Genomic DNA, 18,556 nt, shown 5'->3' with positions numbered 1-18,556 from the left:
TAATCTGTACCAACAGATTTACAGTAATCTGTTTGTACAGATTTCCACCGTTAATCTGTGCGAAATGATTTCCGGAAATCTGTTCAAACAGACTACCGGTGATCTGTTCCCACAGACTACCGGTAATCTGGTAATGTTTGTACAGACTACCGGTAGTCTGTGCAAACAGGTTACTAATTGTCTGTATGAACAATTCAGTAATCTGTACCGTGTTTAGTAATCTGTACGAACATATTCCTGGTAGTCTGTACAAACAGTTTAATGGTAGTCTGTACAAACAGTTTAATGGTAATCTGTAAAAACAGATTAATGGTAATATGTTCATCCAGACCACTATTAATCTGTTTGTAAAGACCACCAGTAATCTGTTCGCTCAGATTACCGGTAGTGTGTACGAACAGGTTCCTAGCAGTCTGTACGGACAGTTTAGTAAACTAGTAGTCTGTACAAACAGATTGCTAGTAGTCTGCAAGAACAGATTACTAGTCATCTGTACACACAGTTTAATGGAAATCTGTACAACAGTTTAATGTAATCTGTACAAACAGATTGATGGTTATCAGTACAAACTGCTTGATGGTTATCTGTACAAACAGATTGTTGGTAATCTGTACAAACAGTTTAATGGTAATCTCTACAAACATATTGCCGGTAATATGTACAAACCGATTACCAGTAGTCTGTACAAAGAGTTAAATGGTAATCCATACAAACTGATTGATAGTAATTTGTACAAACAGATTACTGGTCGTCTGTAGAAAAATATTTCTGGTAATCTGTTCAAAATGATTACTGGTAATCTGTACAAACAGATTAATGCTAATCTATAGAAATAGATTTCCGGTAATCTGTAGAAACAGATTACTAGTAGTCTGTACATACAGATTACTAGTAGTCTGTACATACAGATTACTAGTAGTCTGTACATACAGATTACTAGTAGTCTGTACAAACAGATTACTAGTAGTCTGTACAAACAGTTTAATGATAGTCTGTACAAACAGATTGATAGTAGTCTGTACCTACAGATTACTAGTAGTCTGTACAAAAAGTTTAATGCTAGTCTGCACAAAAAGTTTAATGTTAATCTGTACAAACTGTTTAATGGTAATCTGTAAACTACAAACAGATTGATGGTAATCTGTACAAACAGATTACTGGTTATCTGAACAAACAGATTGATGGTTATCTGTACAAACTGCCTGATGGTTATCTGTACAAACAGATTGTTGGTAGTCTCTACAAATAGATTGATAGTAGTCTGTACAAACAGTTTAATGCCAGTTTGCACAAAAAGTTTAATGTTAATCTGTACAAACTGTTTAATGGTAATCTGTAAACTACAAACAGATTGATGGTAATCTGAACAAACGGATTACTGGTAATCTGTGCAAACAGATTGATGGTAATCTGAACAAACAAATTGATGGTTATCTGTACAAACAGATTGTTGGTAATCTGTACAAACAGATTACTAGTAGTCTGTACAAACATATTGCCGGTAATCTGTACGAACAGATTACCAGTAGTCTGTACAAACAGTTAAATGGTAATCTGTAAAGTACAAATAGATTGATGGTAATCTGTACAAATAGTTTAATGGTAATCCGTTCAAACTGATTGATAGTAATCTATAAACATATTACTGGTAGTCTGTACAAAAATATTTCTGGTAATCTGTTCAAAAAGATTACTGGTAATCTGTACAAACAGATTGATGGTAATCTTTACAAACAGTTTAATGCTAATCTGTAGAAACAGATTTCCGGTAATCTGTAGAAACAGATTGATAGTAGTCTGTAGATACAGATTACTAGTAGTCTGTACATACAGATTACTAGTAGTCTGTACAAACAGTTTAATGCTAGTCTGTACAGTTTAATGGTAATATGTACAAACAATTTAATGTTAATCTGTACAAACTGTTTAATGGTAATCTGTACAAACAGATTGATAGTAATATGTACAAACAGGTTACTAGCAGTCTGTACAAACATATTACTTGTACTCTGTATAAAAAGTTTAATTGTAATCTGTACAAACAGATTGATGGTAATCTGTTCAAACAGAATACTCTTAGTCTGTACAAAAATATTACTGGTAATCTATTCAAAAAATTACTGGTAATCTGTTCAAACAGTTTAATGGTAATCTGTACAAACAGATTGATGCTTATCTGTACAAACATATTGCCGGTAGTCTGTACAACCAAATTGCGGGTAATCTGTACACACAGATTAATGTTAATCTGCACAAACAGGTTACTGGTAATCTGCACAAACAGATCACTAAACTATACACACAGTTAAATTTTACCCACAAGTTACTAAATGTTATCTACAGATTACTGTGCCCACAATTTAGTGAACTGTACCCAGAATTTAGTCATCCGTACCCACATTTTAGTAATCTGTGGATAAAGATTAGCTATGAAAAATATTTTTTTTCTAACCTGGCACCCGTTCAATTGTCCGAAGGTTTAAAACGACGCTCGCCATGCTAAATGCTAATGCTAATTATGCCAATGCTACAAATTACATTTCATGTGTGATGATCAGTCAATATTTACCTTTAAAGGCAAAGGCAACATTGCCCATTCCTCTCTTGCCAAGATAAGAAAACAAAGTTTACCGTGTTTCAAAAGTACCCAAAAGTTGTCGAAGCAGCAGTTAATTGATTAATCGTTGCAGCACGAATGGAATTTTTTTTTCATTCTTTAATAAATTGAGGAGGTATCAGATCGCTACTCGGGATCGCCGGATCAGAATCAGATGACTCGGGTGGAAAAACACAACCCTGCTAGCAACACTTAGCATATCACAGTCAACTGAATGAGTTCAAGAAGCAGCCGGTCAGCGTGTTCCGAGAAGAATGTTGCACTCCTCGCTGTCCTTACAAGGATGACACTCAACCTCGCAACGCTCAAATGTGACACGCGCCAGACGTTCGTCTCGCACATCGTTTACGGCGACAGCGCGCCTGATATTCGTCAACGACCGCCAGCAAATATCATCAAACATTTATGGCGGCTAGCAAAAAAGCTAACGTGGTTTTCTTGACCTCACGACAGAACCAACATGGAACCTTTAAAAAAGAAGTGAAGAAATTAGGTGGTGATTAGGGGTGGGAAGGGTTTATTTCGATTTATACTGCCGATGCTGCACAATATGTACTTTTTGAGATGTGGTTTACCTACCCAAGATGGCCGCCAGCTACAGATGTCACTCTAAAAAAAAGCAGCACTATGTGGCGTCCAATCATTCTTCTGCTGTGAATTGAAATGAGTTAATCGCTAGTAGACGTCCAATCTGTGTGAAGAGGGTCATTCGCTCATACTTCAAATGGATTGGACGTCTATCGCTGTCAATGGCAGACAATGAGTAAATAGCCGATGCGTTGACATTGAAATTGATGAAATAATCGTTTCAAAATCGGTTGATAGTTTGGCTTCATTTTAATGTCAATCCCCCCTTACCAACATGGCCACCCTGAGGCCATTTTGGTAGGGGCTCAAAAGTCACAAGTGGCTTGTAGGCGGCCATCTTGGGTAGGGAAACGATATCTTGAAAAGTACGTATTTCGCTGCATCGGCGTGTTTTTTCTTTGTACTCGCAGATAACGATAACGCCATTTTACTGCTGTATCGGGACTGATACCGATACAAGTAGCAATGCTAATGGCGTCCTCTGGTCCCGCCCACAGACAGTCAAAGCTACGTCAGCGCTAGGCGACCCGCGGGTCACATACAACCTGGAAGAGGGTCAGGTGCCCGAGACCAACATGCCGGTGCGCTTCTACCTGAAACCCAACCGGGCGGGAGGCTCGGCGTCCATCTTGGTGGCCGAGAACTTGGACTACGAGACCACGCGCTTCTTCGCTCTCAGGGTCCGGGTCCAGAACGTTGCCGCCGTGCCGCTAGCGTCCTTCGCTACAGTTTACGTCAACGTGACGGGTGAGGAACTCTTATTTCATCTTATTTAAGAGAATTCAAACCCATCAAAGAATTAACCAACGATAAATCATTTTTTCCAGACGTGAACGACAACGTTCCGTTCTTCTTATCGTCGACGTACGAGGCCACGGTTCCCGAGGGTGCCGAAGTGGGTACGTCGGTGGCCCAAGTATCAGCCATTGACTTAGACTCTGGCCTTCACGGCAAGGTAACGATCCTGCTGATTGCACACTTGATGAGTCATCCCATCACTTTATCCTCCGAATGATTCTCACGACAGGTCCGCTACTCCATCTTAAAAGACGAAAGCGAAGATTTCCGATTATTCAGCATCGACCCGACGAGTGGCGCCATCGCTACGCGTGCCTCCTTCGACCGTGAACAGAAAGCCTCTTACCTCATCGAGGTCCAGTCGCAGGACGGGTCGGAATCGGCCAGACCGGGACAGCAAGGACAGCCTAACACGGGTAATAAACTCGATATTTGTGCTAAGAGATGTAACGATGTATAGTCCATTAATCATTATTATCGCCATAATTAGACCTGTTCCTGCAGTGCTAAAAATTTGGCCAGCATGTGGCAGCAAATTTGCGCTTAAGTGATACGATTTGGGATTCCATTTGCCGTAGTAGTACCACTAATCGGCCCCAAGATGCCACTATTTCCACTTAATAGATAGCTAATTTGGCACGCGTGAGTAATGTGCGCAATACAATTGAAAATAAAAGCAATTAATACAAAATTTGTTCCATTATCAATATTATACAAAGTTTGTTCCATTATCAATATTAATTAATTAATTATTAGCCCTCTGGTGCCAGAATTTATATTTAAAAAATATATACAGAAAGCATTGGTGCAATGCTTTCTGTATATATTTTGAGTATAAGCATAGTAATTATATAAAATAGTATTGATTTAAAAAATCCAAATGATAGAAAAATCACTTGAAATATATTGCTAAAAATGAGAATATCCTAAAAAAAAAAAAAAAATGTATTATAAAATGATGAACAAAAGAAATAATATTCATTAAATCAGGAGGAATTATTTGATAAACCCCTTTTATATATATATATATTAGGGCTGTCAAAATTATCGCGTTAACGCGCGGTAATTAATTTTTTTAATTAATCACGTTAAAATATTTGACGCAATTAACGTACATGTCCCGCTCAGACAGTATTCTGCCTTTTGGTAATTTTTACAGCAAGCCTTTTGTGCTGTGTAACAGCGAACTCTTGTGGTCGCTATGCGACATGGTTTATTGTTGTCTTGCCAGTTCATTATGGCTGCACGACGTCTCGGGCTGACGCCTACGTTGTAATGTTGTGCTTATATGATCCTTGGACAAGATTTGTCCGTAAGTATGGTTGTTGTAAATAATGTACATATTATTTTAGTAAGCGAAATGTTATATTTTTTGTATGAGATGCTTTTTGTTTATGTTTAGTGAACCTATATAGCGTGCTAAGCTAACGTTGTTGCCAATGCAATGCTTGTGTACTTTTTTTTTTTGTAGTTTTACGACGGTCTAAAGAGGACAATGGTTTGAGGCCATTTTATTAATAAATCAGATGAAAAAGGAAGAAGTCTTATTATTATGGCGTCGTTCACCAGCTGTCTAGCTTTGGAAAAAGTAGACGCTTCGGTGTGAGGACAGCATAGACAGATTTAAATGACAGTAGAGTGAAATGCCCACTACAGTCCTTATGTACCGTATGTTGAATGTATATATCCATCTTGTGTCTTATCTTTCCATTCCAACAATTTTACAGAATATATATATAATTTACAGAAAAATATGGCATATTTTAGAGATGGTTTGAATTGCGATTAATTGTGATTAATTACAATTAATTAATTTTTAAGCTGTAATGAACTCGATTAAAAATTTTAATCGTTTGACAGCCCCAATATATACAGTGCCTTGCAAAAGTATTCGGCCCCCTTGAACCTTGCAACCTTTCGCCACATTTCAGGCTTCAAACATAAAGATAGAAAATTTTATTTTTTTGTCAAGAATCAACAACAAGTGGGACACAATCGTGAAGTGGAACAAAATTTATTGGATAATTTAAACTTTTTTAACAAATAAAAAACTGAAAAGTGGGGCGTGCAATATTATTCGGCCCCCTTGCGTTAATACTTTGTAGCGCCACCTTTTGCTCCAATTACTGCTGCAAGTCGCTTGGGGTATGTTTCTATCAGTTTTGCACATCGAGAGACTGACATTCTTGCCCATTCTTCCTTGCAAAACAGCTCGAGCTCAGTGAGGTTGGATGGAGAGTGTTTGTGAACAGCAGTCTTCAGCTCTTTCCACAGATTCTCCATTGGATTCAGGTCTGGACTTTGACTTGGCCATTCTAACACCTGGATACGTTTATTTTTGAACCATTCCATTGTAGATTTGGCTTTATGTTTTGGATCATTGTCCTGTTGGAAGATAAATCTCCGTCCCAGTCTCAGGTCTTGTGCAGGTACCAACAGGTTTTCTTCCAGAATGTTCCTGTATTTGGCTGCATCCATCTTCCCGTCAATTTTAACCATCTTCCCTGTCCCTGCTGAAGAAAAGCAGGCCCAAACCATGATGCTGCCACCACCATGTTTGACAGTGGGGATGGTGTGTTCAGGGTGATGAGCTGTGTTGCTTTTACGCCAAACATATCGTTTTGCATTGTGGCCAAAAAGTTCAATTTTGGTTTCATCTGACCAGAGCACCTTCTTCCACATGTTTGGTGTGTCACCCAGGTGGCTTGTGGCAAACTTTAAACGAGACTTTTTATGGATATCTTAGTGAAATAGCTTTCTTCTTGCCACTCTTCCATAAAGGCCAGATTTGTGCAGTGTACAACCGATTGTTGTCCTATGGACAGACTCTCCCACCTCAGCTGTAGATCTCTGCAGTTCATCCAGAGTGATCATGGGCCTCTTGGCTGCATCTCTGATCAGTTTTCTCCTTGTTTGAGAAGAAAGTTTGGAAGGACGGCCGGGTCTTGGTAGATTTGCAGTGGTCTGATGCTCCTTCCATTTCAATATGATGGCTTGCACAGTGCTCCTTGAGATGTTTAAAGCTTGGGAAATCTTTTTGTATCCAAATCCGGCTTTAAACTTCTCCACAACAGTATCTCGGACCTGCCTGGTGTGTTCCTTGGTTTTCATAATGCTCTCTGCACTTTAAACAGAACCCTGAGACTATCACAGAGCAGGTGCATTTATACGGAGACTTGATTACACACAGGTGGATTCTATTTATCATCATCGGTCATTTAGGACAACATTGGATCATTCAGAGATCCTCACTGAACTTCTGGAGTGAGTTTGCTGCACTGAAAGTAAAGGGGCCGAATAATATTGCACGCCCCACTTTTCAGTTTTTTATTTGTTAAAAAAGTTTAAATTATCCAATAAATGTTGTTCCACTTCACGATTGTGTCCCACTTGTTGTTGATTCTTGACAAAAAAATTAAATTTCATATCTTTATGTTTGAAGCCTGAAATGTGGCGAAAGGTTGCAAGATTCAAGGGGGCCGAATACTTTTGCAAGGCACTGTGTATATATATATATATATATATAAAATATAAAAAATTACTACAAATTTAACAATAAAAAAATTAAAATGTTTTTTATTGTTAAATTTGTAGTAATTTTTTTGTCTTTTGTTTTTTTAATGTAGGATTTATCACATTTTTGATCTATTTCTTAATTCAATTTTTTATGTTTTTTTTTATGTATATTAAATATAAATTCAGGCATCAAGGGGTGAAGCGATTGGCTGCCATTGACAACAATAGACATTCATTTACATACATTTAAACTGGACATACTAGCAATAAATTCTTTACTTTTAGTGCCATTTAGTTAACGTCTAGCACCGTCAATAGCATCCCAAATTCAAAACCAGTCACAAATATCAGTAGATAATTGAACCTTTACATTTGAGGAAAAATATGTATGCTACTATGCTATTTCTCTTTACGCTGGTCAGTTTTAGGTTGCAGCAGTACTTGATACATTTAGGTTAGTTTAATGCCAATTCAAAAATAAAGCGCGATAGCGAAAAATTTGCATCCGTTTGACCAACTGTCACTGTTCGAATATGAAAATGACCAGAGTTTTCGCACGAGGCAGGGAATTTTTCGAATGGCCCCCCAAAATTTTCCATTTACCCATAAACGCAGGTTTTTTGTGGGGGGGGATTCGAAATGTATCTAGTCCCACAATTTTTGACCGAATCGCATAATTTACACATCAAAAAATCCAGGACGGTAAGGAGCATAAAAATTGTATACAGAATTTGCCAAAAAAAACCTTTCATTTCTAATTGGATGCCATTGACAGCCATGTACGTCCAAATTTCCCATTCATTGTCTATGGCAGGAAAACATAGGAAAACATTCTTGTGATTTTTGACCATTTACAATGACAACCCATTGACATTAAACTGGCGCCCAAGTAATTCGATGCCATTGACAGCCACGCACGTCCATGCTATGAATGGCTATGTACGTCCAAATTTCCCATTCATTTTCAATGGCAGAAAAACCTGTGTGGTTGTGATTTTTGACCAAAAACTTATCAATTCAGCCCATCGACATTCAACTAGCGCCCAAGTAAGGCGATGCCATTGACAGCCGTGCAACAGGACGTGTCCCTGAAATGTCCCCAAATCAACAGGAAGTGATCTGATATCAACAGGACGCGTCCCCAAATGTCCCCAAATCAACAGGAAGTGACATGATAGATTTGTATCTATCACAGCAAAGCTCCATTGTAATTTCTCCAGAAATTGTGGTTTCTAGTTAGATGGGGCTTTGCAAAGCAAAGGGCCCATGCAGTAAAAAATTTGTAACTTTTTCTTTTTTTTTTTTTGAATGGCATTTCATCGACGCGCCGCACGGCCCAAACCCTTTGACCGACCGTCACCTTTCGATTGTTAAAATGACTGGAATTTTCACACGATGCAGGGAATTTTTTGAAAGACCCCACAAAAATTTCCCTTTGCCCATAAACATGATTTTTCAGAATTTTTTTTTTTTTTTTTTTTCAAAACGCCACTTGTAAAACATTTTTTGACCAAATCGCATAATTCACCCATCAAAAAATTCCGGGACGGTAAGGGGTATAAAAGCTCTATACAGATTTTGGCAAAAGTTTACGGTTCCCTCAAAATTTGCCAAATACTGTCCCATTCATTTCTAATGTGATGCCATTGACAGCCATGTATGTCCAAATTTCCCATTAATTCTCTATAGCGAGGAAACAGGTTCTTGTGATTTTTGACCATTTAACATTACAGCCCATTGACAGCATGTGACCTGACATCAAAAGGACGCGTCCCCGAAATGTCCCCAAGTCATCAAGAAGTGACCCCAAAATGTCCTCAAATTGCCAGGAAGTGACCTGATATCAACAGGACATGTTCCCCAAATGGATATCAACAGGACATGTCCCCTAAATGTCCCTAAATTAACAGGAAGTGACCTGATATCAACAGGACATGTCCCCGAAATGTCCCCAAATGAACAGGAAGTGACCTGATATCAACAGGAAGTGTCCCTGAAATGTCCCCAAATTACAAAGAAGTGACCTTACATCAACAGGACGTGTACTCCAAATGGATATCAACAGGACGTAGGACGTGTGGCCCAAATGTCCCTAAATTAACAGGAAGTGACCTGATATCAACAGGGCATGTCCCCAATCAACAGGAAGTGACCTGATAGCAACAGAAAGTGTCCCCAAAATGTCCCCAAACTACCAGGAAGTGACCTAATATCAACTGGACGTGTCCCCCAAATGGATATCAATAGGACGCGTCCCCGAAATGTCCCCAAATCAACAGGAAGTGACCCCAAAATGTCCTCAAATTACCAGGAAGTGACCTGATACCAACATGACATGTTCCCCAAATGGATATCAACAGGACATGTCCCCTAAATGTCCCTAAATTAACAGGAAGTGACCTAATATCAACAGGACATGTCCCTGAAATGTCCCCAATCAATAGGAAGTGACCTAAAATCAACAGGATGTCCCCGAAATGTCCCCAAATCAACAGGAAGTGACCTGATATCAACAGGAAGTGTCCCTGAAATGTCCCCAAATTACAAAGAAGTGACCTTACATCAACAGGACGTGTACTCCAAATGGATATCAACAGGACGTAGGACGTGTGGCCCAAATGTCCCTAAATTAACAGGAAGTGACCTGATATCAACAGGGCATGTCCCCAAATCAACAGGAAGTGACCTGATAGCCACAGAAAGTGTCCCCAAAATGTCCCCAAACTACCAGGAAGTGACCTAATATCAACTGGACGTGTCCCCCAAATGGATATCAATAGGACGCGTCCCCGAAATGTCCCCAAATCAACAGGAAGTGACCCCAAAATGTCCTCAAATTACCAGGAAGTGACCTGATATCAACATGACATGTTCCCCAAATGGATATCAACAGGACATGTCCCCTAAATGTCCCTAAATTAACATGAAGTGACCTGATATCAACAGGACATGTCCCCGAAATGTCGCCAGATCAATAGGAAGTGACCTAAAATCAACAGGATGTCCCTGAAATGTCCCCAAATTACAAGGAAGTCACCATATATCAACAGGACGTGTACCCCAAATGTCCCTAAATTAACAGGAAGTGACCTGATATCAACAGAGCATGTCCCCGAAATGTCCCCAAATCAACAGGAAGTGAACTGATAGCAACAGAAAGTGTCCCCAAAATGTCCCCAAACTACCAGGACGTGACCTAATATCAACAGGATGTGTCCCCAAAAGGTCCCTAAATTAACAGGAAGTGACCTGATATCTACAGGAAATGTCGCCCAGATGTCCCCAAATTAACAGGAAGTAACCTGATATCAACAGGATGTGTCCCCCAAATGTCTCCAAATCAACAGGAAGTGACCTGATAGATCTTTATTAACCCCATCAAAGCCGCATTGTAATTTCTCCAGAAATTGCTGTTTCTAGTTGCTGTATCATTTTCACTGAACAAGTTAAAATGTTATATCATAGGATATTAATATTGTGATATAAAATGACTCATATCGTTATCGATTTTTTTCGCAGTGCTACAACCCTACAAAACCAAAGAAATGCATCCTTTTTTTCAGACACGGCTTACGTGAGGATTTTCGTCGCTGACGTGAACGACAACGCTCCGACGTTCCCGCGAGCCGTCTACGAGGTGAGCGTGGAGGAGGACAAGGAAGTGGGCTTCGTGGTCATCACCGTCACCGCCAACGACCACGACGAAGGTGAGTCGCAGTCAATATTAGGGCTGTGTTTTCACACAAAGAGGCCACAAGATGGCGCTAAAGTGTCGGCTAATAAGAAAGTAGTCATTAGTTTCAAGTAGGGCTGCCACGATTATTTCGATCATTGATTAATCACCGATTATTTTTGCGAAAAGTCGACTTGTTTACATTACTATAAATAAATGTATTTGTGTGTAATCTAATGTAATATGTATGCAATGTAAATGTCACTGTTTTCCAAAGCAAGGATTTATTTTTTTCAAATATTTTTTTATTCATTGCTCTCATTTTTCTGGAAAAAAAAAAAATTGATAATAGAATATTTTTATGAAAAATATAACTTCAAAAAGTGGATAAAATATAAATAGCTATTTTTTTTTAATTAATGTCTTTTCTTGTTTTGATTCAAAATGAATACACGTAAAAAAAATGTGTATTTTTTTATCATTTAAAGATATATATAAATTAATTATTCATAGTTGTTTCCTTTTTTGTTTAATTTTGTAATTAAAAAATACATTAAAAAGAAATAAATAAGAGAATACATATTATTTACTGGCCCAAAAAAGGATTTGGACAATGAAAATAAATAAAAAAACACTTTAAAAAATAAATAAATAAATAAAATAGTTAATTCAAAAAAAAAAAAAATTAAGAAATAATAATAATTTAAAAAACATTTTAATCAAATTAAATAGGTAAATAAAATTGAGAATATTTCAGGGGAGGGGGTTCCTGTTTGTTTTTTAATTCAAAGTAAAAAAAAAAAAAAAATCACATTTTAGAATATGTACCGTATTTTTCGGACTATAAGTCGCGTTTTTTTTCATATTTTGGTTGGGGGTGCGACTTATACTCAGAAGCGACTTATGTGTGAAATTATTAACACATTATGATATAATTTCACATGTTATTTTGATGTTTTGGACTGATGGTTTTGTAAACTTGTTAGCACGCTATAGTTATCTGAATAACTCTTAATAGCTATGGCCACGTTCGCGTTCTGCCTTTGGCAATGTATGTTCAATTGTATTATTGACTTTTTTATATTGAAATGGATGCATTTAGTTTGTGGCGCTTTCACGCCCACGTGGGAGCGCACTCGCACTTGTTTACGTGACGTGGCGCTCGCACGCCAGAAGAAGATGGACAGCTACGTAGCTCTGAGTGAGTGGGCGAGTTAGCGAGAGAGAAAGACGGCTGCGAACCTACAGTGCCTTGCAAAAGTATTCGGCCCCCTTGAATCTTGCAACCTTTCGCCACATTTCAGGCTTCAAACATAAAGATATGAAATTTAATTTTTTTGTCAAGAATCAACAACAAGTGGGACACGATCGTGAAGTGGAACAACATTTATTGGATAATTTAAACTTTTTTAACAAATAAAAAACTGAAAACTGGGGCGTGTAATATTATTTGGCCCCTTTACTTTCAGTGCAGCAAACTCACTCCAGAAGTTCAGTGAGGATCTCTGAATGATCCAATGTTGTCCTAAATGACCGATGATGATAAATAGAATCCACCTGTGTGTAATCAAGTCTTCGTATAAATGCACCTGCTCTGTGATAGTCTCAGGGTTCTGTTTAAAGTGCAGAGAGCATTATGAAAACCAAGGAACACACCAGGCAGGTCCGAGATACTGTTGTGGAGAGGTTTAAAGCCGGATTTGGATACAAAAAGATTTCCCAAGCTTTAAACATCTCAAGGAGCACTGTGCAAGCCATCATATTGAAATGGAAGGAGCATCAGACCACTGCAAATCTACCAAGACCCGGCCGTCCTTTCAAACTTTCTTCTCAAACAAGGAGAAAACTGATCAGAGATGCAGCCAAGAGGCCCATGATCACTCTGGATGAACTGCAGAGATCTACAGCTGAGGTGGGAGAGTCTGTCCATAGGACAACAATCAGTCGTACACTGCACAAATCTGGCCTTTATGGAAGAGTGGCAAGAAGAAAGCCATTTCTCAAAGATATCCATAAAAAGTCTCGTTTAAAGTTTGCCACAAGCCACCTGGGAGACACACCAAACATGTGGAAGAAGGTGCTCTGGTCAGATGAAACCAAAATTGAACTTTTTGCCCACAATGCAAAATGATATGTTTGGCGTAAAAGCAACACAGCTCATCACCCTGAACACACCATCCCCACTGTCAAACATGGTGGTGGCAGCATCATGGTTTGGGCCTGCTTTTCTTCAGCAGGGACAGGGAGATGGTTAAAATTGACGGGAAGATGGATGCAGCCAAATACAGGAAGAAAACCTGTTGGTATCTGCACAAGACCTGAGACTGGGACAGAGATTTATCTTCCAACAGGACAATGATCCAAAACATAAAGCCAAATCTACAATGGAATGGTTCAAAAATAAACGTATCCAGGTGTTAGAATGGCCAAGTCAAAGTCCAGACCTGAATCCAATCGAGAATCTGTGGAAAGAGCTGAAGACTGGTGTTCACAAACACTCTCCATCCAACCTCACTGAGCTCGAGCTGTTTTGCAAGGAAGAATGGGCAAGAATGTCAGTCTCTCGATGTGCAAAACTGATAGAAACATACCCCAAGCGACTTGCAGCTGTAATTGGAGCAAAAGGTGGCGCTACAAAGTATTAACGCAAGGGGGCCGAATAATATTGCACGCCCCACTTTTCAGTTTTTTATTTGTTAAAAAAGTTTAAATTATCCAATAAATTTTGTTCCCCTTCAAGATTGTGTCCCACTTGTTGTTGATTCTTGACAAAAAAATTAAAATTTTATATCTTTATGTTTGAAGCCTGAAATGTGGCGAAAGGTTGCAAGGTTCAAGGGGGCCGAATACTTTTGCAAGGCACTGTATGTTCATTGTTTATGCTTTTAAAATATCTCTACAGAGGCAACGCCTGCGTGTATCATCTTTTCTGTTGTTGTTGTGTGTTTTCCACCCGCGATCGGACACTTAGAGCCAGTTGTGTGGTTGTTTGAACGGTGTGCTAATGCTAGCGAACGCATGCTAGCCTGTTACGTTATTGCTGTAATAGTACCTAATTATCATTTATTTACGTTGATGCGAACCTGTTTGCTATCGAGGACCAAATTGCTTCAGCAAATTATGCGGACGTCCAGCATTGTCTTTTTGGAGTTCGCTGTATATAGCCAGGACCGAGCGGTTGCGTCCTGGTGAGGACAGTATATTCGCATTTCGTGTTCATGCACTGTACACTGTACATTTATTCAGCATGTTGTTCTCTATTGTATTTTTATATTAAATTGCCTTTCAAGATGACATATCTGTTCTATGTGTTGGATTTTATCAAGTAAATTTCCCCTAAAAATACTCCGGTTTTCTCTTTGTTGGGCATTTTATGGCTTGTGCGACTTATACTCAGTTGCGACTTGTAGTCCGAAAAATACGAGTATTTAAAAACCTTTACTTTCAAAATAATTTAGACTTTTTTAAATTAAAAACAGTTAAAATACATGAATAAAAAAAAATATATATATATATATATATATATATGAAAAGAAATACAAATAGAAAAGTGGGTAAAAGAAAGAACAGTTCCAAAAAAAAAAAAAAATTATTTAGATAAATTTAATGTCAACGACATCCTGAAACAATTTCTCAACTTTCAAAATTGTTGTTGATTTATTCGATAAACTGATTACTTGTGGATTAATTGTGGCAGACTGTCAAGTTCAAAAATAGATCCTTAGGTAGACATTGTAAAATTACCCAAAAATAAGGAGAGAAGACACTCAGTTTTCTTGGCCAAGGAGAACAAAATGTGACTCGTGAGTCACCAAAATTGATCTCAAGGAAAAAATCCTCCTTGGTATTTTATTTAGGGGTTTTCCCTAAACAAGATGGAAGCCGCCCTGAGGGAAGGGGAAAGCAAGCTGGCGACACCCATGTGGTTTTCGATTGGATATGTGTGTGCATGTAGGTGGAACTAAGTGAATACAACGTGTGGAAGCAAGAGCTTATGTAAACAAACGTGTAAACAGTCAAAATAATCATATAAACAGTCAAAATAATCCAGACACTTCAGTTATGCAACGCTGCGGCCATGGAAGATGTCCTCGGATGGAAAATTGTCCTCGGAGGTCTAGACGAAAGTCCAGACGCCAGGTGCTGAGGATGCCTCGGAAGGTCTAGTTACGCAATGGTGCGGCCATGAAGCAAAACAGTTGTCACCCCGACCCTCTTTTACTCTTTGTAAAACTTAAGCATTATACTACAATCTGGTATAGCAAGCAATAATCATTTACTGGCTATATACGTAAGAAAAATATGGCAATATGTATTATTTATGGTATATATGAGCACAAGCAAATATATAAGTAAGAAGAATATGGCAATATGTATTATTTATGGTATATATGAACACAAGCAAATATTCAATCAACCAACCAAGCAAACATTTAATTAATCAAACCCCGATAATTATCTCAACACAGACCTACTATCAAAGTACATCTAATTTAGAAATTCAGATCATTGATTTGATCTACAAGTACATTCAGTCATGAGCTTGGAACAAAAACACACATTGTCCTCCATTGACGTCAATACCAACCAATAAAAAAAAAATCTGAATTTTATACTTACACAAGTCAGGTCCATGCTTGGGTGCAATTTCTCAATTAGAACTGGACGTGTATCGTCGAACTGTACGACCTTCCCTACTCATACTGGGATTTTCTCGTACTTTTGTTATGACACGTCGTGACGGGAGCCCGCCTCACCCCGCCGACCTCCTCCCCTCGTTAGCGAGCGCCACCACTGCTCCCCAGAGCAGGATAGTTTTGATGTTTTTTTTTTTTGTTTGTGTTTGTCCCTCGCTCGTCTTCCTCCTCCGCTTTCCGCCAATGAGCAGCGGGAGACCGCAAATCAACAAAACAGGCGCCTCACTCTCTGCCGTCGTAATGACGCCGGGACTCGGCTGCCTCCCGGGGCTCGGCTTCTTGTCGCGTTCTTGTTTTTTGCAACTTTTGTCTGGTGAGGCCTTTGTGTCATATCAATGTTGCACTGATACCATTTTTTCAGCTGCCGATACGGATGCTATATGGTATCAACCGATGCCGATACTGCTTTTCTGTAAAAAGATACTTTATAAAAAAAATTTAATACAAAATGTTTCATACTTATTTGAATGTAAATTGCTATCACGGCTTGGTTAGACACTGCTTAACTCATTGTTTATTGAGGACCAAAGGTGTCAAAATAAATAAAGAAAAGTGAAAACTATAAATACAACTAACTAACTAACAAATTAAATACTTTAATACTACGAGTACATAATGTGTGCCTTGGGTTGAACTGCTCACCTCTTGGTATGTAGCTGCTAAGATGCTAATAGCTAGCGCTATGCTAACGTTAGCACAACTTCTTATGGTACTCATTAACTCTAAATGCTAACCGCTAACGCTACTTATCATCTCCCACAGCTGGCAGTGACTACTCGTTGGATTTGGTGATGACTAGCTCGTTCACCGTTTTGCACTTTTTTATTTTACTTGGTTGTGTACAGGTGGGAATTAGCTAATCAATCGCTGCACTTGTCCTTTGACCAATCGGTGAATAGTTCAACAGATTTGGGACCGCCCCCCTCAGCTGCCAAAATTAAAACTATATGAATATGTGTGTCTTAGGTTGAACTGTTCGCCTGTTGGTAGATGAGCTGCTAATGTTACGTAGATGCTAATAGCTAGCGCTACACTAACGTGGGCTATGGTAGGGTGACCATATTTTGATTTCCAAAAAAGAGGACACTCATCCCGGCCTCAAGATACTTGAATTTTACTCGAAGTTCACTCGAAGATGCCTATATCACTTTAATATATTTAAAGTGTGCCCCCTCACTCTGGATGGAAAAATGCAGTTTGAAAAAAAAAAAAAAAAAAATTAATATATATATATATATATAATGTGTATAATATATCATGCAGACCCATAGAAATGTAGTCCAGTCAATACACATACACAGAGTAGGCTATGTGCCAAGTAAACATTTTTATAAATTACTATCACGACAATTGTCCTTGACAAATTGTTATTCCCATTCAATTGATGTTCTCTTTCAATGTTCTAGATTGCACACAAACAAAAACCGAAATAAACTGACAAACTATTCAACCAGCATGTTTCCAAACGTAGCAGTTAAAAACTACGTTTCCCACAATGCCTAGCGCGGTTTAGCTTACTGATTAGCTAGCTGAGGCAAAAATCAAACTTTGCTATAAAAGTTTACATTCGTTGGCAACGCAACCATGCGACACCAAATGGGATTTTACAGTCAAAGCTCCGACAGACGTCAACAGTTGCCAATATATACCTATTTATCGTAAAAAACTTGGCGTTGTGGCCAAATCGTCAACCCAGTAGATGGCGGTAATGCCTCATGATAGGGGTAAACTGCCAACAAAAACAAGAACTACTCCTTCCCTCCTTACTACTAGGAGCCATGTCATCGCAGGCAGGCGCTGCCACCCAGCGGCCGGAGGGATTCTCTTCAAATTGGTCCCGTGAAAAATCATAAAAACCGGACATTTTTATGAATTTATAAAACCCGCCCGGACCACGAGGATTGTAGGTGAAAGTAGGACTTGTCCGGGCAAAAGAGGACGTTTGGTCACCCTAGGCTATGGTATTCACTAACATTAACTACGAATGCTTACCGCTAACGCTAATCGTCCTCTGTCACAGCTGGCATTGGTTACTTGTTGGATTTGGTGATGATTAGCTCGTTCGCCATTCTGTACTTTTTGTTTTACTTGGTCGTGTACAGACGGGCATTAGCTAGTCAATTGCTGCACTTGTCCGTGGAGCAATTGGTGAATAGTTCAACAGACTTGGGACCACCTCCTCAGCTGACAAAATTAAAAATAAATATGAATATTTGTGCTTTGGGTTGAACTGTTTCGTTTGTTGGTTGGTAATGTCGACACTAATGCTACGTAGATGCTAATTGTATTCACTAACGTTAACTGCAAATGCTAACCGCTAACGCTAATCGTCGTATGCCACAGCTGGCATTGGCTACTCGTTGGATTTGGTGATGATTAGCTCGTTAACCGTTCTGTACTTTTTGTTTTACTTGGTCGTGTACAGACGGGAATTAGCTAATCAATCGCTGAAAAGTTCAACAGACTTGGGACCGCCCAACCAGCTGCCAAAATCAAGAATATATGAATAAAATATATGAATATGTGTGCCTTGGGTGGAACTGTTCGCCTGTTTGTTGGTTATGTAGACACTAATGCTACATAAATGCTAATAACTGGTGCTACGCTAACATGGGCGCTACTGCTTATGGAATTCACTAACATTAACTACAAATGCTAACTGCTAAC

General features: G+C 38.8%; 1 protein-coding gene across 2 annotated transcripts in view; it reads left to right on the top strand.

Annotated features, from left to right (window-relative positions):
• Positions 1 to 18,556, top strand: part of si:dkey-22o22.2 (neural-cadherin) — a 213,857-nt gene that overhangs the window by 138,369 nt on the left and 56,932 nt on the right. For both annotated transcript variants that reach the window (XM_057833588.1, XM_057833589.1), the window contains exons 13-16: positions 3,703 to 3,952; positions 4,033 to 4,160; positions 4,233 to 4,419; positions 11,083 to 11,226. In XM_057833588.1, coding sequence (XP_057689571.1) covers positions 3,703 to 3,952; positions 4,033 to 4,160; positions 4,233 to 4,419; positions 11,083 to 11,226 — 709 coding nt within the window. The remainder of the gene's footprint in view (positions 1 to 3,702; positions 3,953 to 4,032; positions 4,161 to 4,232; positions 4,420 to 11,082; positions 11,227 to 18,556) is intronic.

This window comes from Corythoichthys intestinalis, chromosome 4, assembly GCF_030265065.1.
Source record: "Corythoichthys intestinalis isolate RoL2023-P3 chromosome 4, ASM3026506v1, whole genome shotgun sequence".
NCBI lineage: Eukaryota > Metazoa > Chordata > Actinopteri > Syngnathiformes > Syngnathidae > Corythoichthys > Corythoichthys intestinalis.
This window is presented reverse-complemented; position numbering and strand designations above follow the sequence as displayed.